At 37.1% G+C, this 19,010-nt stretch overlaps 1 protein-coding gene across 2 annotated transcripts; it reads left to right on the top strand.

Annotated features, from left to right (window-relative positions):
* Window positions 1-68: 68 nt before the first annotated feature.
* LOC134462094 (inter-alpha-trypsin inhibitor heavy chain H3-like) lies at window positions 69-17,760 on the top strand. Of its 2 annotated transcripts, none has more exons than XM_063214966.1 (22): window positions 69-218; window positions 1,045-1,074; window positions 1,227-1,250; window positions 1,640-1,794; window positions 2,031-2,135; window positions 2,235-2,397; window positions 2,689-2,799; window positions 3,185-3,313; window positions 3,598-3,714; window positions 3,815-3,983; window positions 4,277-4,402; window positions 4,624-4,805; window positions 5,192-5,377; window positions 5,939-6,075; window positions 6,813-6,973; window positions 7,362-7,388; window positions 8,133-8,216; window positions 8,551-8,688; window positions 9,008-9,209; window positions 9,738-9,910; window positions 11,171-11,282; window positions 16,458-17,760. In XM_063214966.1, exons 1-22 carry the CDS (start codon window positions 120-122, stop codon window positions 16,594-16,596), a joined length of 2,769 nt encoding a protein of 922 aa, XP_063071036.1. In that variant the 5' UTR covers window positions 69-119; the 3' UTR covers window positions 16,597-17,760. The 2 variants fall into 2 exon arrangements, with proteins under 2 accessions (XP_063071036.1, XP_063071034.1); XM_063214964.1 differs by having other exon boundaries at window positions 69-224.
* Window positions 17,761-19,010: the final 1,250 nt, after the last annotated feature.

The following is a 19,010-nucleotide window of genomic DNA, read 5'->3' as shown; positions in this document are numbered from 1 at the left end:
CTCTCTCTCTCTCTCTCTCTCTCTCTCTCTCTGAGTGTGTGAAGGGGGTACAGACCCGCCCTGACAGGGTGCAGTGAAGTAGTGCAGGCAGGCAGGCAGCGTTGAGATCAGCCTGAATCATGTCTGTAGTCAGGACCGTGCTGTTGCTGTGGCTCTGTGTCGGTGGGTTTGTCAGCACCCATGGTGCTCTGGTTATATCAAGGGACAACGATGTACAGGTACAGGTAAGTGGCCATCTCAATGCCATAGGCATAGCATGACTCTCATAGCTGCTCTCCCATGGGGGGCTAGTCATTATTATTGGCCTCAATGTAGCCCCTTAATGCATGCCGTACCTCCTGTGGCACGCTGTAATAGACATTGAAAGTTTACTACTATACTGCCGTACAATCTTAGAACGCAGTAACTCTAAAAACGGCAAACTGAGAAAAAAGGCTTCAAAGTTTTCCATATGGCGCGACAACTGTGTTGTCGGTAAATTGGTGGTGACACTTCCTGGTAATGCTTTTTTAGGATAGAAATTTAATGCACACAAAAAAAAACCCCAAAAAACAACATTTATGTGTCCTTTTGCCACAAAAAACCGACTTACTGCGTTCTTGGCTGGTATTACTGCCACAAAATGGAGTTACTGCAGGAGTTACTGCGTTCTTAGCTTGTATTACTGTCTACTCCCAAACCAGTCCCATTGGAACGTGCAGCAGTAACTCGCCGATTTACTCCATTTTGTTTAACCTTTTTTGGGTCATTTTTGCACTTTCAAAATGAGTTTTCTCCAAAACGGGACGGTGTTGGACCACCATTTTTGGACACAAGACAATTGAGGTAGTTTAGAACCGATTTCCGATATAAATTTTTTTTCGACCATTTTGAGTTACTGCGTTCTAGTATTGCACGGCAGTATAGTACTACACTACTATGAGAGTGCACAGGGCCTTTAGTAATACATTACGATCTGGTCATTGCCATTCTGGTAACAGCTCATTTATAATGCTGTGTCTTAAGGGGTTAAGACTGAGATGTTGACAATTTGGTATCTTTCAGAGCAACCCCGAGAGGACAAGACATCTAAAGGTACGATGGTTTAGTTTATGTTGATTTACCTGCCAATTTAGGTTTATTGAACTGCCATGAGAGCCAGCATTCTGTGAAAGACCTGCTGCCAGCACAGCTTTTGTAATTATAAAAACATATGAAATAACCTTTTTCTATTTTTCTCTCACTAGAAACGGAGTGTCAATGATGTCGAGGTAAGAGACTTTCCCTCTATCCATTATCACTCATTTGAATTATGTGTCTTCGGTCACATAATTTTTTATTTCAGATGGAATCAAATGGTCTTGTCCTACTTAAAAAATCTGTTCTTAGCTGTGACCTGCTGTTTCAAATACTGTTATTTTAGTACTCTGCATGTTCTCCAGGCTGTTCACACACCCAGATTGAGTGACTCATGGGATGTCTAGTCTGGAACAGTTTAGGTCATTTTAACTGTCTAATGATGCTATGACGGTAATTGCATGATCTCTACAGGAATTGTAACTTCACAAATTCTCTCTCTCTCTCTCTCTCTCTCTCTCTCTCTCTCTCTCTCTCTCTCTCTCACTCACTCACACACACCCTGCTCTATTTCTGGAAACAGATTGAAGTGCACAGCGTGCGGGTGGACTGCAAGGTGGCGTCCCGATTTGCGCACACAGTCATGACTACAGTGGCTCGCAACAACGGGAACTCCTCAAAGGAAATATTCTTCGAGGTGGAGCTGCCAAAGACTGCTTTCATCACCAACTTCAGCATGTTAGTCATCCTTTCACGACCCATTCCAGAATGTAGAATGTTCCAGACAGGATATTCCAGAGCACAGTAACAGGCTGCAGCTTTAATATCTAAAACTAAGTTCTCAGAATTAAGGACCACACATTTGGAATACTCCCATTTGTTGATGTGAAAATATTATTTTTTCATTGAAATAAGTACAGGTGTGGTGTCCCATAAGAATCTGTTTATTAAAAGCTGTCATTTCTGAATTGTAGGGAGATAGAAGGAGATATCTACGTGGGCGAAGTGAAGGAGAAGGAGAAGGCCAAGAAGCAGTATGAGAAGGCCGTCTCATCAGGACAGACTGCTGGACTCGTCAAGTCAGTTGCTTTTAGATGTATGGATTACTTTACGTATCTTTCATTTTTTTGTACAGCTCATATGATTTCTTTGTATGTGTTTCACCTGCAACATACTAGGGCATCAGGCAGAAAGATGGAGAAATTTGCAGTTTCAGTGAACATTGCAGCACAGAGTAACGTCACGTTCACACTGACCTATGAGGAGCTGCTGAAACGTCGGCTGGGAAACTATGAACTCATGACCAGGGTGAAACCCAAGCAGTTGGTCCAGCATTTTGAGGTGAGTTCCAAACATGTAAATTCTTTCAAAAATGCACAGCAAGGGCAAAGAATTTGCTTGTCAGGTGGAGAGAGATTTCAAGTTTTGGCCTCGGTGGGGGCAAGCTTAAAAGCTTCAGGTGCTCATCAGGATCTGAAAGAGCAAGTCTTGAGTTGAAAAGAGAAGAGACCAGATGCAAGCCTGGCCTTAATCCATTAAGGACTTTAGAGGCCTTCAATCTCCTCTGTCTTCACCTCATTTGTTTATCTTTTCATTAATGTAATTTTGACTAAATACTAAAACAATGTACAGATTGTGGCAGACATCTACGAGCCTCAAGGAATTGCCTTCCTGGATGCCCATGGGACGTTCATCACCAACGAGCTGCTGCCCCTGGTGGACAAAACTGTGAATGACAAAAAGGTACAGCACTGCCCATCAGACTCAAGGGGGATTTCTCATGCCAGCTGTTCTTTTGTTCCTCACTCACTGTACATAATACTCTACACTATACAGTACGCACTATCTCACAATACACGCTATAACCATCTCCAGAGTTTGTCTTGTAGTATTTTACGGTTACAGAAATGTAATAAGTAAATATTGTTTACCTTCATCACACATTCCTTCTTTCATTTTGTTCCAAGCATTTTAAACAAGACTTTGATTTGTAAATGGACATTGACTACTGAACAAGCTAACATATGATGAGGAATGTACATTAATTAAGTTTTAGATGTCTACAGCTTTTTGAAGGAAAAATGCAAAACCATTGGAATTACTCTTCAATCTTATTTTGTACTGGCAGGCTCATGTGTCCTTCTGTCCAACGCTGGATCAACAAAGGAAATGCCCTGATTGTGACGGTACACTGATCGATGGGGACTTCATCATCAAGTATGATGTGAACCGTGCAGAAAGCATTGGGGACATTCAGGTATGACACAAGCCGAAAACATTCATTCTGGAGGAAATCTGCAGAGGACCTCTGCATCGTGTCTTTGCATAACATCAGGAACCCACTTTACAAAAAAAACCCCAATTAAACAAATACAAATATATTACATTGAGCTCATCTATTTTCTTATCTATTTTTTATCTTATCTGTTTTTTTGCTTTAGACACTGACAGAAAAATAATATTTTCCGATGAGCAGCGAAATCACTGTGGTAAAACTTACTGTAGGCCTATATTAATCACATGGGTAATTCTCTATTCCAGATTGTTAATGGATACTTTGTGCATTATTTTGCACCCATGGAATTGCCCCGTGTTCCAAAGAACGTTGTGTTTGTGATCGATATCAGCGGATCCATGAGTGGACGAAAAATGGAACAGGTAACAAATGGTTAAAAAGTTGATGAAATGTTCTCAACATTTCAAAAAACCCTGCTCTTATTACCAAAGGTTGCACCCTAATGCTTTTGCCTTCCGTTAGACACGAAAGGCTTTGGTGACGATCCTGAGTGACCTGCATGAGGAGGACTACTTTGGATTGGTTCTATTTGATGATGAAATCCAACCATGGAGGCCGTCTCTGAGCAAAGCTACCGAGGACAACGTGGCAGCAGCCAAAGAATTTGTAAAAACCATTGAGGACAGGGGAAGTAAGTCTATCCCATCTATTCTGAGAAAAGAACACAAAACAACCTTTGTACCATCACTACTACCACCAACCCAACCAATATATGACTATTACTACTACTACTACTACTACTACAACGACTACTACTACAACTACTAGGCCTATTACTAGTACTACTACTACTTGTAGTAGCAGTACCACCACCATTACTCCTCTCGAAAATTATATTGCATTAGCCAAATCATAGAATACAGGTAGTGTACCGATCAAGATTAACCTCAGACATTGCCATTCAATGTCATTCCCCTCCAACAGCTACAAACATCAATGATGCGATTCTGAAAGCAGTGGAGATGCTGATGACAGACACACAACAGCACTTGCTCCCAGAGAACGGTGTATCTATGGTCATACTACTTACAGATGGGCAACCCACAGCAGGTGTGTATGAACTGAAAAAAAGAAATACATTCTAAAATAGAATCCATCAAAAATAATTACAGTGCTACTTTTAAGTTATATATTTCTTTCCTCTAGGAAATTAAAATCGAACAAGATCTTGGGACAGATTCTAAGCAATCTGCCAAATAACCACCTGAGAATGATGAGAGGGTCAGTATTTTGTGTTTAAGTCACATTCACTGATTACTTCTCACAAACAGGAGAGACAGACACTGTGGTGATCCAGGAGAATGTTCTAGCTGCTATCGACAATAACATCAGCCTCTTCTGCCTGGGCTTTGGTTATGACCTTGACTACGGCTTTCTGGACTCCATGGCTAAGCAGAATGACGGACTGGCCCGAAGAATCTACGAGGCATCTGACGCTGTTGTCCAGCTGCAGGTGAACCTTCACCCCCTTCATCACAATTTTCAAACTTCTCCTTCTAACTCAACTCTAACTCGTTCTAATTCTTTTTTTTCCTGTCGATATACTGTGCAATGCCCTTCTCATTCCACTGAATATAGTTTTTAAAGTGTTTTTGGGCATTGGACATTACCCAGATACATGAGAGACCCAAATGTTGGGCTGACCCATTCAATTAAAAAAATAAAATATATATATATATATATCCCATTGAGTGAATTTGAAAAAAAGTGAAAAAAATATTTTCGAATGTTTACCCGGTGTGTGATTAAAAAGATGTTAAGTAAAAAAGTGTCTGCATTCAGCTACAAAAGCATAAAGCCATTTGTTAATCTGAACCTAAACCAGTGCTTTTCCCTTAGGGCTTTTACGAGGAGGTGGCAAGTCCCCTTCTCTCTGATGTGCAATTCAGATACCCAGAAGAGGCAGTGAACTCCCTGACCAACAGCCAATTTAAGCAGCTGTTTAACGGCTCTGAGATCGTGGTGGCGGGACAGCTGGCAGAGAGTGGCGTGGACAATTTCCTCATCGAAGTGTCAGCATACGGGGTGAGTGAGAATCCGCCTAGGCCTAGTGTGACTATAACTATGAGGTGATGTCTGGCGTAGATCTACAGTAGCAGGGAAATGAATGGGTTCAATGTCATGTACAGTATGTAGGAAATGTACAGCATTGTATGTGTCACAGCAAATTACAGTGAAATACTGTCTTCACTGACGCTGACTTCCTGTTTATGTAGGCCCTCAGATGTCTTCATTAAAGTCTAATGATGATGAACTACGCCTCTTTCCCTCTCTCCCTGTCTCCCTGTCTCCATGCCATCTTGCATCTTCTCATACAGAACAACTTCTTATCATGTTTCAATTGCTTCTGTTTATGTTTCAACACCACCGAACTATGAGTTGACAGGGCCTTGTATATGCCTACACATCCAACAAACAAATGGATTAAATATTGGGGAAAAGTTTTTAAGTCCCAATATTAAATAGAACATTATTGGATTGAGATGTACCTAGAGTGTGGAGTGGTATAAATAAATACTCAAAAAAGACATAGAAATCAAATCAGTAGCAGTCCATTCATTCAACTGTTGTTTTTTTTCTGTGCAGGTGGAGGAGTATGTGATCCATGGGCAGGCCACTGCTACAGAGTGGGATGACGTGTTCCCAGAACAAGAATACATCTTTGGGGAGTTCACCGAGCGCCTGTGGGCCTACCTGACTATCGAGCAGCTCCTGGACAAAAAGTCAGTGATGTTCCTGCTCTTCTGTTAAAATGGCATCTATACCGGCCTCAGGCCAACATGATCTCACTGAATTCTGTGAAATGGACACAGACCTTTGTGACACAAAATCTTTGTCTGTTGAACAGATTTTGGCAAAATTCTGTGATGGGCCCACGGAAGTGCTTTCTCTATATTCCCACAGCTCTACGCATGTTTCCATAGTCGTCTTGTGTTCTCTCAGAATTGTTCTAATTTCAAAGGTTTTTTTTTTCTCAAAAATATTTCTTACTGACAGGTTAGGGTTAGGGATTGTTTTGGTCTGGGCACAGCTTATACTGCTAGTGTCCTTTCATTTACGTAGTACAAGAATTTGATAGCCTATCAACCAACTGGAAAACGCATTTCTCAAAAACATGTCTTTACTGATAGGTTAAGGTTAGGGACTGTTTTGTTCAGGACACAACTTAAATTGCTATAGCATTCCTTTGTTAATATTAGAACTTGTTATCATTTTTCTAATGATAACTAGACTTGACATACCGTAGTACTGTGGGAAAACACCTCTGTGACCATAGCACGGAATTTTGGCAAAATCCGTGAAACTGACACAGATTTCGTGTCCCAAATGCCCATGTCTATTCCATGGAATTCTATGAGATCTAGCTGGTCAGGCGGACGAATTCTACATCTCTATACTGTAAAAGCAAGTGGAGAACAGTTTTAAAATCACCAATTCATAATCATTATTGTACTTTTAGAGAGAAGGGCACACCTGAGGAAAGGGCCAATGCTACCGCTGAGGCTCTGGATCTCTCCCTGAAGTACAGCTTTGTCACCCCTCTCACATCCATGGTGGTCACCAAACCAGAGAATGAGGAGAATCCAGATGATGTCCTAATCGCAGACAAACTCACTGAAGGTATATGGTTATCTCTGTGCTGAAGGGAAAATGTCAAAAATGTGACTTAATTCTTTGTCTTTTGGTTGCTGAATTCTAGATCTTGATTGCTTGACCTTAAAGTCAAAGAATACTTATGGTATTATAGTATGCAAAAAAACCCAGCAACACAGAAGTAATTCGTCGATGGGCGTACCAATTTTATTTTCAGGAAAAACACTTATGTGGGATAGTTAATGCATGTGCTGCTAAGTAATTCAAGTAATTAAAATGCTATGGCACTTTCCCACAAAATGCTAATTCATTAGCTTGTCACTATAGCAATGCATTATGTACTGCAAAGCATGCAAATAACAAAGGGAGAAAAAGACCTTCATTTACCCTTTTTACCATTTGTGTCATTTTCCAGAGGAGAGAGTGGCTCCTCAGGCTCAAGGTAAGAAACATCAACATGGATGACTGTAAACTGCTTACAATGTCTTTTTACCTAAATTGACTACTTAGCCCCTTACCATACAGCGTTCCAACAGAGGAATTCTGCATTGTCACTGGAAAAAATTAACTACCCTAGTACTACACCACTATGACAGTGCACATGCAGTAATACATTACGACTTAGTATTTGGTCACAGTTAATTTAGAACAGAGGCTGTGTCTTTCTGGGTTAAATCACTGCAGTGGGCCTAATTGATTGTTTTTAGAAAACAGTTGTTCTGGTCACCAAAAATATTTACAAAAATTAACGTAGCCCCTTAATGCACGCCGTACCTCCTGTGGCACGCTGTAATAGATATTGAACAGTTTACTACTATAGTACTACACTACTATGAGAGTGCACGGGGCCTTTAGTAATACGTTACGATTTGGTCATTGCCATTCTGGTAACAGCTAATTTATAATGCTGTGTCTTAAGGGGTTAAAACCATGCAAAGTTTCGATCCCCCTCAATCTTCATTAGACATGTGACGACGATCCAGATGATATATGCCTAAAGAAGATCCAGGGGGATGAAGACACTGCATGGTTTTAATTAAATCAACTTAATATTTTTGGGGCACAAACGCAGTGTGTGCAGAGTGACCAGCTGTCTTCTATTGTCTGTTACTATTGTCTAACTAACAACTGCAAGGTTAGTTCAGGTCTCCGCACCTACCCTAATTGATTTGTCATGTCATACCAGGCTTCCAGCAACCTCCAGCTCTATTTGCCAACTACCACAGAATAGCCTCAGCACCAAGCCAAGCGTCCTTTCCTGATTTCTATGGTAAACGCCTTTTCACAACAACCCCCTCCACCCTTTTCCTACAAAGAACTTCAACCCATGGTGGGTTGACAAAACTATCAAACTCAAGTAAAATAATGAAAATACTACACGATAACATTTTCTATATATCAACTGATGTAAACATTTTGTGTCTCTTTCATAACTCTTTAAACAAATGTTACAATATCCATGAAAAACACAATGTAACAAACTCCATGTTGGTGTTGTAACATAACTGAGTGTACAGGAAAATCAAACGATGTCTGTGTTAAAATGTTCAAAACAATGGTACAGTACCTCAATACATGTTGTGATCGATATCTGTGGTCTTCAGATGAAGCGGAAGCGTTTCCTCTTGTGGATGGGGACCCTCATTTCATCATCGAGATCCCAGAGAGGAATGATGCCCTTTGCTTCAACATCAACGATGACCCAGGCACCATCATGACTCTAGTCAGAGACCCCGAGCTTGGTAAGAAAAAACAGTTTGCTCTAACGACTTACTAGATAATGTTGTGGAGGATGTATTGTACAGAGACAATTTGCATTGCTCAGCCAACGTGTGTGTGCATTTGCAAAATGTGTGTGTGTGTGTGTGTGTGTGTGTGTGTGTGTGTGTGTGTGTGTGTGTGTGTGTGTGTGTGTGTGTGTGTGTGTGTGTGTGAGAGAGAGAGAAAGAGAGAGCTGAATGAATCAAGGAATGAATGAAAGAAACTTATGAAAGAAAGAAAGAATGAAAGAAAGAAAGAATGAATGAATATATGTCAACACTATCTCATATCATGTCTCAGGCATTGTGGTGAATGGTGAAACCATTGGAGACAAGATGGTTGAACCTGGGAGCAAAGTCAACACATACTTTGGCCGTTTTGGCATCGTCCATAAGAAGCTGGACATCAGACTGACAGTGAGCACCAAGGAGATATCGGCAGCCCAGGACAGCAGGGTGCTGAAACTGCAGTGGTCACACACAGCCTCTGTTAAAGGTGCAAAGTGAGTATGCAATACAAATGTTCACACCTTTAAGTGATCCTTCCACCCACTCAAATATAGACCCCTTTAGAGTTTTTACCCATGCCTGCAGTTCTCCTAGTGGCCGCTGTCGAGACAGCCCGTTCTTTCTGACTGGTGTCTGCACTCCCCCTAGAGTGCAGTACCACCCAGAAAAGTGGAGTCTCTCGTAATATCCTTCCAATATCTCTGGTGTGTTTGAGTCGACGATGCGCACGCATTCATGACCACGTCGACTCTGAACGGGTCTATACAGTACTAGTCATGGTACGTTATGCCATAGTCAGTGTTGCCAGGTAGAGTCAGTTTCAGTTATTTGGCCTGATAAGTTAATTTCACTGAAAATGTTACCAATGTTGTTGTTGATTAGCCTGGTTTGAACATCCCTTCGTACAAATGAAATGAGGGGATGATAAAACCAGGCTTGTTTTTGATTGCATTGCCATCTTATCATCGAAAACTGCATAATATTGTGTTGATAACAGTCCCGACATCATCATTGTCCCACAGCATGGATTTGCATGTGACCAAAGACCAAAGTCTGACTGTGACGCTGAAAGACTCTGTGAAGTTCGTCATCATACTGCACAAGGTGTGGAAGAAGCACCCGTACCACCAGGACTACTTGGGCTTCTACACACTAGACAGCCACCTGCTCTCCCCCAGTGTCCACGGCCTGCTGGGTAAGGGGTCGCCTCGCCTGCACCCATTGGCTGCAAGTCCATATTTGTCCTTGTTGCATCCTTTCCAGTGGCTTCGGGCCTCTGGCTTCTAGTCTCAGTGTCGCTCTGCATCTGTGGAGACAAAAAAAATCCTGGATGTCAACCAGCACAGAATGACTTTTTGGAGCTTTATCCTGTTCGACACCCTGATTGGAAATGAGAGAAGGACCTTTGAATTGTGTTTTTAAAAGATATTAAATTAACAGTAAATGTTGATCACTAATGATGGAGGCCACAGGAAAAGACAGGAGGACATATGTTGACTTGTACCCATTATGTTTCTGCTGGAGCAGTGGTAGTCTGGTGGCTGTAGCAGTAGGCTACTGGGTACGTATATGCCATCCTTGGATGCCCCCCAGCTTTGAAGTAGTATGATTTCACATAGAGAGAACAGCAAAGAGATTGTTTAGCTCCTCCAAACCTAATAGTCAGCGTTTTCACACCTGGTCCCTTTCAGCCGCCTAAGCGAACTCAGAGTAGTGACTCAGCATTTTTGCTGCATATGTGAAGGCTCCAAAGCGTACCCAGACCCCTCGGAAGCGAACCGTACTGAGACCTTGGTTGACGTGGTCTCAGTTCGGTACGATTATGATTTCTGACAAGTTACACTTGTGACGAGCTGTAATCACTTAAGGAGGGCTCTAGAGGACTGAGAGTGGTACAAAAGAAGAGTGACACACCATAAAAGCCTAACATGACCAGAAAGATCAGCGAGTTCTTTATTACACTCACAATATGAACAAAAACAGAACTGAGTCCTGTTGTTGTCAGTTCGCTTTTTGGTCCAATTAAAGAGGACAGAGTTTGGTTCACGTAGCCCCTTAATGCACGGCGTACCTCCTGTGGCACGCTGTAATAGACATTGAAAGTTCACTACTATAGTACTACACTACTATGAGAGTGCACGGGGCCTTTAGTAATACATTACGATTTGGTCATTGGCATTCTGGTAACAGCTAATTTATAATGCCATGTCTTAAAGGGTTAAAGAGGAGTAGGTGTGAAAACCTTAAGTGATAACCCATGGAGGGAAGCTACATGAATGCAACTTTACTGCCAGACTTACTATGCAACAATTAGTTTGTTCTTGTTTTCATAATCTCTCCTTAGGGCAGAGAATAACTATATTTGTTTTTCACAGGATATACAGTATGTTAATGGAATCAAGTTAGATCCCTCTCATTGCGTAGCTTATTTTTTGATGCTTGTAAAACCCATCAGGCCAGTTCTACCATGGTGTGCCATTTGAAGTCAGTGACAGCTACCCAGGGAAGGATCCAGACAAGTCAGACGCAACAATGTTCATCAAAGGGAACAAACTAACTGTTACCAGGTAAATGCCACTATTAATAAGTGTACACATTTTTACATGCAATCTGTCTACCTAAATTACAATTTGCTTTGCTCTGCTACATATGGTACCAAGTAAAAAAAAAGTGTACTTAATATATACTTAATAAGTACATTTTATTGTATTTAAAGTGTACTTCAAAAGTGTGTATTTAAAGAATGTTATTTTGGGACAACTTATAGTATACTTAAATGTACTTGAAATATAATTAAGTAGAGCTTAAACACATTTTAAGTTGACTTTTTTGTACTAAAATTAAACTTTGTATAAGTGTACTTAATATACTAAAAATATATTTAACTTTAAGTACATTATAAGTATACTAACCAAGTCACTTTAAAATGTGTTTAATGTTTACTTTAGCATGCGGATAAGTGCATTTTAAGTACATTAGAAATCTATTTTAACGTCATGAGAAAGTACTTAATAGTATACTGCAGAAGTACATACTTAAGTTGTGTTATTTTGGGACAACTTATAGTATACTTAAATACACTTGAAATATAATTAAGTAGAGCTTAATCACAATTTAAGTTGACTTTTTTGTACTAAAATCAAACTTTGTACAAGTGTACTTAATATACTAAAAACATACTTAATTTTAAGTACATTATAAGTATACTAACCAAATCACTTTAAAATGTGTTTAATGTGAACTTTAGCATGTGGATAAGTGCATTTTAAGTACATTAAAAATCTATTTTAACGTCATGAGAAAGTACTTTATAGTATACTGCAGAAGTACATACTTAAGTTGTGTTATTTTGGGACAACTTATAGTATACTTAAATACACTTGAAATATAATTAAGTAGAGCTTAATCACAATTTAAGTTGACTTTTTTGTACTAAAATCAAACTTTGTACAAGTGTACTTAATATACTAAAAAATATATTTAACTTTAAGTACATTATAAGTATACTAACCAAGTCACTTTAAAATGTGTTTAATGTGAACTTTAGCATGCGGATAAGCACATTTTAAGTACATTAGAAATCTATTTCAATGTCATGAGAAAGTACTTTATAGTATACTGCAGAAGTACATACTTAAGTTGTGTTATTTTGGGACAACTTATAGTATACTTAAATACACTTGAAATATAATTAAGTAGAGCTTAATCACATTTTAAGTTGACTTTTTTGTACTAAAATCAAACTTTGTACAAGTGTACTTAATATACTAAAAACATACTTACTTTAAGTACATTTCAAATATATTCACAAAAATCACTGCAAGTACATTTTAAGTGTATTGACTCTAAATGTATTTTAAGTATACTACAAGTAGATTTTACTTTAAGCACATTTCAAATATATTTATTTTAAGTACACTTTAAATATATTTCAAAAGTATATGAAAAAAACATTAATGTAATCCCCAGTTTGTCATTTCCATTGTACATTATCTTGTTCACAACCATCAGCCATTCACATGAACCTTCCTTTCACCTTCACTTCAGACAACAACCACTGCCTCAACCAGGATTCGAACCCACAATTCACTGAACCACAGACCTGCACTCTAACCACTAGACCACAACTACCTGTTCTTTGACAGGCACAATTACGTTCTTGAAGTAATAGTCTTGAGTAGTACACTTTAAGTATACTTTTATATACTTAATTATTATTACATAATTATAATACTTAGAAATCATTGGTGGTGGTATGCTTTTATCGAATTAAAGACACTTTTACATGTTTAATTTGTGCACCAAAAAGTACACTTAAAGTGCACTTAATACACTAATAACACAACTTAAGTACAGACTTCAGTATTGTGCTTAAAAGTTTAATAGGTAAGGCCTTACATGCCTTTTTAAGATCTGTTTGTGCTCTTCAATATGGTGTTTTTACCATGAAAATACATTAACAAAATGGAAGGTGGAAGGTTATTTAATGTTACAAAGCATAATGAATAAATAAGCCTAGGTTAAAATACACTAAAATGATGGTTTAAAAAAGTACCCAGGTGAAAAAAGTGTACTTAATATACTTAATTAGTATGTATTTTTTATTTAAAATTTACTTCAAAAGTGTGTATTTAAAGAATGTTATTTTGGGACAACTTATAGTATACTTAAATACACTTGAAATATAATTAAGTAGAGCTTTAACACATTTTAAGTTGACTTTTTGGTACTAAAAATCAAACTTTGTACAAGTGTACTTAATATACTAAAATCATACTTAACTTTAAGTACGTTTCAAATATTCTTTCTAATACCAAACTTTAGCACATTACTTTTAAAATACAAATACACTTAAAATACACTTAAAATATACTACACTAACAGTATGTTTTCAAATACAACACTTAAGCACATTACTTTAAAAATACAAATACACTTAAAATACACTTGAAGTGGTTCAAGACAACAAGAAAAATAACATAAAATCTTTATAAGTGAGTACATTTCATTAAAGACAATTAATATTAGTGTCAAAAAGGCAATATAGTAAGTATGCAAAAAAATATGCATATTTGTAAAGGTCGTAAAATAAAGTTTAGGTATATATAACTGACAATGTATATTTTCTGACACTATGTTTGAGTACATTTTTTAAGAACAAAGTTTAATACATTAAACTAGCAGTACATTTTCTAATACCATACATTACTATAATGGTGTACTGTGTATGATTTTTTGTAGTTTATTTCCAAAATTCATGCTGGAAAAAGGGGAGTCATTCATCATCATCATAAATTGAGGTTCTTGTCCATGTTCCAGATATAGACATTTTTTTGCTAGGAAAATGACTGTACTTTGGCCAGTAATTAGTTTATTTATTTTGTAAATATAGTTACAATACATTTAAATACACAACACTAATAGTGTATTTTCTAAAAACAATCTTTAGCACATTACTTTAAAAATACAAATGTACTTAAAATACATTTAAATACAATACACTAATAGTGTATTTTATAACACTACACTTTAACACATTACTTTTAAAATATAAATGTATTTACAATACATTTAAATACAATACACTAATAGTGTAATTTAACAATACCACACTTAAGCACATTACTTTAAAAATACAAATGTATTTACAATACATTTAAATACAATACACTAATAGTGTATTTTTTAATAAAACACTTTACCACATTACTTTAAAAATACAAATGTACTTAAAATAGACTTTAAATAGAATATACTAATAGTATATTTAACAATACCACACTTTAGCACATTACTTTAAAAATACAAAGATACTTAAAATACACTTAAAATATAATACACTAATAGTGTATTTTATAATACTACACTTTAACACATTACTTTTAAAATACAAATGTACTTAAAATAGACTTAAAATTGAATATACTAAAAGTATATTTAACAGTACCACACTTAAGCACATTACTTTAAAAATACAAATGTACTTACAATACATTTAAATACAATACACTAATAGTGTATTTTATAATACTACATTTAAGTACATAACTTTTAAAATACAAAGATACTTAAAATACACTTAAAATATAATACAGTAATAGTATACTTTATAATGCTACACTTTAGCACATTACTTTTAAAATACAAATGTACTTAAAATACATTTAAATAGAATATACTAATAGTATATTTAACAATACCACACTTTAGCACATTACTTTAAAAATACAAATGTATTTACAATACATTTAAATACAATACACTAATAGTGTATTTTATAATACTACACGTTAACACATTACTTTTAAAATACAAATGTACTTTAAATAGACTTAAATATGAATATACTACTAGTATAATTAATTAACAAAAAAAAATACTACACTTAAGCCCATTACTTTTAAAATACAAATGTACTTAAAATATATTTAAATACAATACAAAAATAGTGTATTTCATAACACTACACTTAAGTACATGACTTTTAAAATACAATTGTACTAACAATACATTTAAATACAATACACTAATAGTGTATTTTATAATACTACACTTAAGTACATAACTTTTAAAATACAAAGATACTTAAAATACACTTAAAATATAATACACTAACAGTATACTGTATAATGCTACACTTTAGCACATTACTTTTAAAATACAAATGTACTTAAATTAGACTTAAAATACAATATACTAATAGTATATTTGACAATACTACACTTTAGCACATTACTTTTAAAATACAAATGTACTTACAATACATTTAAATACAATACATTAATAGTGTACTTTATAATACTACACTTAAGTACATAACTTTTAAAATGCAAAGATACTTAAAATACACTTAAAGTATAATACACTAATAGTATACTTTATAATGCTACACTTTAGCACATTACTTTTAAAATACAAATATACTTGAAATACATTTAAAATATAATACACTAATAGTATATTTGACAATACTACACTTAGCACATTACTTTTAAAATACAAATATACTTAAAATACATTTAAAGTACAATACACTCACAGTATATTTTATAAAACTATATTTAAGCACATAACTTTAATAATACAAATTATTTTAAAATATATTTAAAATACACTTAACTATACGTATATTTTTAAATACCATACTTAAGTACTGTACTTGATAAGTAGAGTGTACTTAAAATATACTTTCAGAAAATTAAATATATTTAAAGTACACTTAAGTACACATTTTTTTGACCTGGGGTATTATGTTACAACTTAGTTGAAAAACACATGGCCATTTGTACATGTATGTACTCTTGACTGTTGCTCACAGGCTGAGCAATATTTAAGCGAAACTCAAGACAGTAGTCCTCAACGTCTAAATTCAAAACGGCAGCCTACATGCCTGCTAATACCAAACTAATGTGGCATGAACCATCTGGCCAAGAGCAATGCATGGCCACACGACCCTTTACGAATATCTCCAAAGACAATACATAAGCTCAAATTGAGAAATGTTGACTTACCACAATAGACTGAAGAATATATAAGTCGAGCTGAAAAATACATAGGCCTACAGTATGTTGTGATCCCCTTTCTTCAGAGGCTGGCAGAGAGACCTTTAAGTGTCTAATACATCTTCATACGTAGATTTCCATTTGCATAATCTGCCTCACATTGTAGCCTATTATGGAACAAAAAAGTGAATCAATGGACACAAACTGAAAAATATATACGATGTGATCCCATTTTTTCAGAGGCTGGCAGAGAGACTTCCGGAAGGACGTGAAGAACGGGGAAAAAGTGCCCTGCTGGTTCATTCACAACAATGGAACTGGACTTATTGATGGGAGTCCTCATGACTACGTGGTGTCCAGCCTCATTGAGGCGCTGTAAAAATCTCTCTATGTATACGATACTGGCTGAAGAGTAAGACAATAAAGCGCCCGGGCGATAGAAAACAAACGAAAGTTTAAGAGCACACCAGTATTTCTTACAATTGCAACACAAATGTTACATTTTTTCAGTTATTTTTCTGGTGGGCACAAGCGAGAGAGAGAGAGAGAGAGAGAGAGAGAGAGAGACAGAGAGGGAGAGAGCAACTCCCTTTTCCAAATTCAGTGTTTACTTCGACGCCTTTCGTTTCGTACTAAAAACTGAAATAACACAAAGCAATTCAGTTTGCTCCTTAAAGGCAATGTACAGTTTGTGACTGAGTGAATGAGGTGCAGATTTTTTTAGCATTTTATGAAGGAAAGAAATATTTATGTTTAATGAATGTTTATTTCCAATGTGTCTTTCACAAGCTCACACCGAATAAATACATTCTGTACAACATATAGTTTCATTATACATGTCCAAGTCATATTGTGTTGCAACGCTCATAATATACTGTACAGACAGAATAGACAATTCCTATGTTTGTGTCATGCTACTGGCATAGAAAAGGCTAAATTTGTTACAGTGCGTCTATTACAAAGGAAACCTACATGTAACACTACACACCAACTGTACAAACATGATTTCAGGGTGATTTGGGATACAGTTCATATTAAATATAACTGTAAACCATTGATATACATTTCTTGTGTGTTGTAGTATTTGTGACTTTTTCTGTGGTTAATTAAAGCTATCCTATGCAGCTTTGAGATGTCAACACAGCGATGTAAACACACTCCACAGCAACCTCTAGCAGTTCTCCTGAAATTTTGCATTGAACTAAATAAGATAGACATTGACTTCAAGATTATGAGCAAATCTCTGTGTCTTCTGTAATAAATTACGCCCTTCCTTGCATTCAGCTCTCTCCACTTCTAAGAGGCCTTTTCAATGTTCATGTTAGATTCTCGCCCTTGCTTATGAGTTCGTCCTCTATTCACACAACTGCAATCATGTTTTGCACTTGCCTACATAGCAAGATGGATGTTTGATCCACTTGTTCCCGGTAGATACCCCGTTTTTGTTACACATTTCCAGTCACTTGTAAATATAGATTGCATTACAAGACCGAAGAGACAAAAGGTTGCTTATTTTGTTGTAACAGTAATAAAGATTTCGAAGTCGAGGTGACAAGCCGCGTTTCTTGTGGTGTTGAAAGTGAAAGTTAGCCTGACCAGCAAAACCCCTACAGCAAAAAAATGAATTTGCAGTCGCTAGGGGGCGTCTAGATTTACCCTATAGGCTAGGTGAAAGTGGATATTTATCCAAAGCCTTGGCAATAGCAAGATAACCAGGCTAGAGTTCACGTTTTGTCTCCTCTTGATCAGCAACTATATTTTTAGGCACGACTGATTGTGTCCTTTGAAATCAAGTAAAATGTGCGTTATGAGATTTCAACTCGTATACATTTTAAATGTAGCTTTGTAAACTAAACGGGGCGTGGGCTTTGAGACTAATGCATAAATCCCAGTGACATGAATTATAAAAACATTTTTTGCTCTTTTGCCATCAGCTCTCTCCATTTTGAAGGAGCTTTTCCAATGTTCACACAAGCGATTTATTTGCCTGTCCAAACCTTTCATCTCAATTAGCTCATCATTTATCTGTAGTCCCATTCGTTGTTTTCGCTGGTTATGCTAGCATGGTATTGTACAATCAGCTAACAGCCAGTTTTCAGCGAGCTGCTGCTTAGTTAGCCAACGAAAGGGAATGGGTCTTCTGCTCTAGCCTAGAAATCTAGACGCCCCTAGTGGCCGCAACTTCCAGAGGAACATGCACGCGGCGGCGCAAAAAGGCAAAACTGCAAAACTGCAAGTGCTTTTTCCAGCTTGGGCCAACAGATGAAGATGGAAATATTGCCATTTTCGCCATAACGGGCCAGTCAGGCAAAACCTTGAGTTCCAAGCAATAAAGGAGTCTGTGTGTAAAGCATAATAATAAAATACTAGACCTGTCTGCAGCCTTTGACACATTCAACCACAAGATACTCCTGAGGATACTCACGGCCATGGGAATCACTGGCATTGTCCACTCATGGATCAACTCCTACCTATCTGGCCGCACCTTCAATGTGTCATGGCTAGGGAAACTGTCTACGACTCACACCCTCTCCACAAGGGAACCCCAAGGATCCGTGCTGGGGCCCCTTCTGTTTGCAATATACACCGCTTCCCTGGGACGTGTCATTCAAACACATGGGTTCTCTTACCACTGCAATGCTGATGACACCCAGATGTACCTGTCTTCCTGTCCAGAGGCACGTATCTCTGCCTGCCTCACCGACTTGTCAATGTGGATGTAGGACCACCACCTACAACTGAACCTGTCCAGCTAAAGAGTCACTCAGTCACAACATCAACCTCAAAATAGGC

Source organism: Engraulis encrasicolus, chromosome 14, assembly GCF_034702125.1.
Source record: "Engraulis encrasicolus isolate BLACKSEA-1 chromosome 14, IST_EnEncr_1.0, whole genome shotgun sequence".
Classification (NCBI taxonomy): domain Eukaryota; kingdom Metazoa; phylum Chordata; class Actinopteri; order Clupeiformes; family Engraulidae; genus Engraulis; species Engraulis encrasicolus.
This window is presented reverse-complemented; position numbering and strand designations above follow the sequence as displayed.

Coding starts and splice junctions, on each gene's coding strand:
- LOC134462094 (XM_063214964.1), top strand. CDS start 120: ATGTCTGTAGTCAGGACCGTGCTGTTGCTGTGGCTCTGTGTCGGTGGG. Junction 3,314..3,597: donor AAAGCATTGGGGACATTCAG/GTATGACACAAG, acceptor TCTCTATTCCAG/ATTGTTAATGGATACTTTGT. Junction 9,210..9,737: donor GCCTCTGTTAAAGGTGCAAA/GTGAGTATGCAA, acceptor ATTGTCCCACAG/CATGGATTTGCATGTGACCA.